Genomic DNA, 3596 nt, shown 5'->3' on the forward strand with positions numbered 1-3596 from the left:
AAAAAAAGAAATCGAAATTATAGCATAGTGACAAATTGAGACTTTTTTTTAGAACAAATTGACTCATATCTCTATAACATTAACAATTTATAAAAAAGGTTGTGTATATACTATATAGTAGTTTTCAATGTGTTTATCGGTGTTTAATTTGTAACCTGCGATGCGAATGTCTAGTAAAATATTTCGGGAATTATCTCAATTTGTTCTTCTCTTTGGTTCAACTTTTATCCGGTATTTTTTACTCTTTTTTGACTACACGTTTTAGGTCCATTAGACCATCCTTATTGCAAGGTTCTTAACATGGTTCTTAAAGAAATTGAGATTAAAATTAAATGTTTAATTGTTGATTTTGGTAAGAAATGGCTCTTAACTAAGAGTCAAAATTAATGTTAAGAGACGGACACGTGTCGCGTTTCTCTTTCTTCTCCTCCTCTCTCTCTTTTTCGAGATTTTTATTCTTTTAGCGACAACGGAGGCAAAATCCGGCTCTTATTTGGGATAAGACAAAAATAGGCAATATTATGCAAGCATGTATAATACTTCATAATATGATAGTAGAAGACGAACGAGATGGGTATACTCTGTTTAATGTAACCGAATTCCAACAAGCGGAATCTGCCGGAAGTTCACAGGTGGATTTCACCTATTCTACAGAAATGCCTACAAATTTCGTCGAAATGATGGCCGCTAGAACTCGAGTTCGAGATCGAGGTATGCATCAAGAATTGAAGAAGAATTTGGTCGAGCATATATGGACTAAATATTCCAGAAATCAAACTTAAATTTTTTGTGCTTTATGTTATGTATGTTTTAAATTGTATCTCATGTATGTTTTAAATTTTTAAATTTGCAACAATTATTAAGTTTTATAAAATTTTAGTTTTGTTTAAAAAAAAAAATTTCTAAGAACCATATGCTAAGAGACTACCATTGGAGATAAATAAAATTTGAAAACAAAATACAAGCTCTTAAGTAAAATTTTTACAATTTTAATACTAAAAAATTACTAAGAACCATCGGTGAGCTACTGCCTTCAAAAAATAACTAAATTTTTTCACTACGAAAAAAATCTCATCAAATCATTTTTCAGATGGACTATTCATAAACCAATCTCAAACTCTAGTTATAGTATAGTCGTTTATGGTGTCATACCATTCATAAACAAACTGTATACCATTCTCATATAGATTATCAATCTCAAATCGAAGATTGTACATCATTTCGTTTATGCAAGTTATAGTTTTTTGTTCATTTATATGCTTCGTTATAGCTTTTTAAAGAAGAAATTTGGACACCAGTTTTTTAAAATGGTACTTTTAGCCACAAATTAATAATTAAAAACATTTTTTTTTTTTTGACAAAGACATGTATACCATTTGTTAAAGTAGCAAGAAAGATCAAACTGCAAATTCATTCCCTTGGTCTCTACGCACTTGAAGTCTTAATTAGTTACAATTTACACATTATATCTCTGATGAGTAGTAGTCTATGATCTTTCCGTGGAGCAGTAGCCTATGATTTTTCCCGTTCATTGTAGTAAAGTTATTTTTATCTAACCGTCATGAATTTTTAGAGAGCAGCAGCAAATTAAATTTAGCAAACCAAAAACATAAACAAAACTCTTATTTATTAAGGAGTAGTGCTAATTACATTAGCCTCAAACATACTAAAGCTTACATTTTCATAAAACACAAGATGAGGTGTGGTATCAACAACCACACTCTCATACGCTTTGAGAGTTTTGTTTGGAATTTAGTAGTAAGAAGGGAATGAAGGGATCTTGAAGGGGCAAACATCAACTTGCGGGATGTTGCAAACTTTAGGCAAGTTCTTAGCTGTCTGGAAAATTTTCCTAACTTGCATTGGTTGGTGCTGTCCCTGGAGTCTAACGGCCCTGGCAGCTTGTTTCAAGGTGGGGCAAACACAATATGGCTCTTCCTGGCGAAGCTCGTTGCAGCACTGCTGGAATAGCTTCTCTTCCTGCTGGGGGCCCTGTGGGTTCTCCATGTCGTCTTCGAAATCGAGCTCATCGTTACGGCCTTGCCTTGCTTGCCGGCGCATCAATTGCTGGCAAGCTCTTAGGTGTTGTTCTTCCTGAAATTCCTTCTGGCATTTCCTTACTTTTGGGCCTATGGGGTTGGTGGCGTCATCCTCGTCGAACTCGACGATGGTGCGGTAGATGGAAGCGTTGGTGAGGAGGAAGCAGAGGGCGAGAGCTGCGCAGACGAGGAAGAGTTTGTTTGCCATTTTTTTTTGCTAGTTGTGTATGTTTTCTTGTTTTTGGTTTGAGTGAAGAGTGTAGTGAAGGTTTGGTTGGTATTTATGGGTGAGAAAGGGGACTTGCATGGAGATCACGTGTAAGAATGCATGCATATGCTTGTTGAACTTGGTCTGCGGCATATAGAAGCTATATGATTGTTGTCGTGATTAGGTGTTGGAAACTCAAATGTGGAGGAGTGACAAGTTTCCGCGTCTACATGCAATATGCAACCATGCATGTATGATGTGTAACTCATGTTCTGACATGTCAATTATTTGGAAATGACCGGGTGAGAGTCAATTGTCAATATCGAAAAAGTTGGCAGTCTTTGGAGTTTGTAAATAACTGTTTTTTGGAGGTTAATTCTGAAATGTACATAAGGTTTTAGCATCTTGAAGAATTAGTATTTCACTAATAATTTCTTATACCCGCAGGTCACGGCCCATTGGAATATTGGATGATGTTATGACAACATATGGGGAAAATGTAAGCTTGATAATTTTCCACTCCAAAGTAATGTATGTCTAGCAGAATTTAGCGGACGATTGTGTAAATATCCTCTTAATAGCCTACACAGCTGTGGTCTAGTGGTAAGAGAGAATTGGGAAAATGTTGGAAGGAACTAACCCAGGTTCGATCTACCCTGGAAACAAAAATCACATTTGTGTGAGAAGTCTGGGTTTGGGCTTTGGCCCAAGCAATTCACATGGTATCCGGGATTAGGCTAACTGGATACCCCGGGCATTAGTCGGACAGCATTCCAAACTCGGGGTTAGGCAGTGTGGTAGTCCAACACCTAGGTGTTGGCGACGAGTCCACATGGTATCACTTCGGTGCGTTTCCGCCAGAACTGACCAGATCATCCGATCGGGTATATATATATATATATATAAAATATCCTCTTAATAAGGCAAACTAGTCCTCTCACGTCTCACAGTGACAAAACATTTCTAAACTAGTCCAACTTAACTTAGTAGCGAGTGTAGTACGGATACGAGTAGTTGGTTATTCATTCAGGTATCAAATGGGGTACTTTTATGATTCACATATTTGAATACACTATGAACTATCGCTAAATCGGATAAAAGTTAGATTTTGATTAAGAAATCTCATATTTCGGAACACTAATTTTTCCACAAATGCTTAACAATCGATTTTTTTTTTATCGAAAACGAACGAATCTTGGTTCAATTCGGTACCAAAAATATCATCTCTGAACCGAACCAAAATCTACCACATCGTAACTAAAACAAAGCTTTGTTTCGTTCGAACTGGTAAAAAGAAAAAAAAGTACCAAACCGAAAATTGAAATTCCAAAATTTCCGATTAACCGGAA

At 36.1% G+C, this 3596-nt stretch overlaps 1 protein-coding gene across 1 annotated transcript; it reads right to left on the reverse strand.

Annotated features, from left to right (window-relative positions):
- Positions 1 to 1606: 1606 nt before the first annotated feature.
- On the reverse strand, positions 1607 to 2306 carry LOC9305649 (2S seed storage protein 1). Its single transcript, XM_002869532.2, has one exon. It carries the CDS (start codon positions 2245 to 2247, stop codon positions 1753 to 1755), a length of 495 nt encoding a protein of 164 aa, XP_002869578.2. The 5' UTR covers positions 2248 to 2306; the 3' UTR covers positions 1607 to 1752.
- Between the last annotated feature and the right edge of the window lie 1290 nt (positions 2307 to 3596).

This window comes from Arabidopsis lyrata (genome assembly GCF_000004255.2).
Source record: "Arabidopsis lyrata subsp. lyrata unplaced genomic scaffold ARALYscaffold_7, whole genome shotgun sequence".
NCBI lineage: Eukaryota > Viridiplantae > Streptophyta > Magnoliopsida > Brassicales > Brassicaceae > Arabidopsis > Arabidopsis lyrata.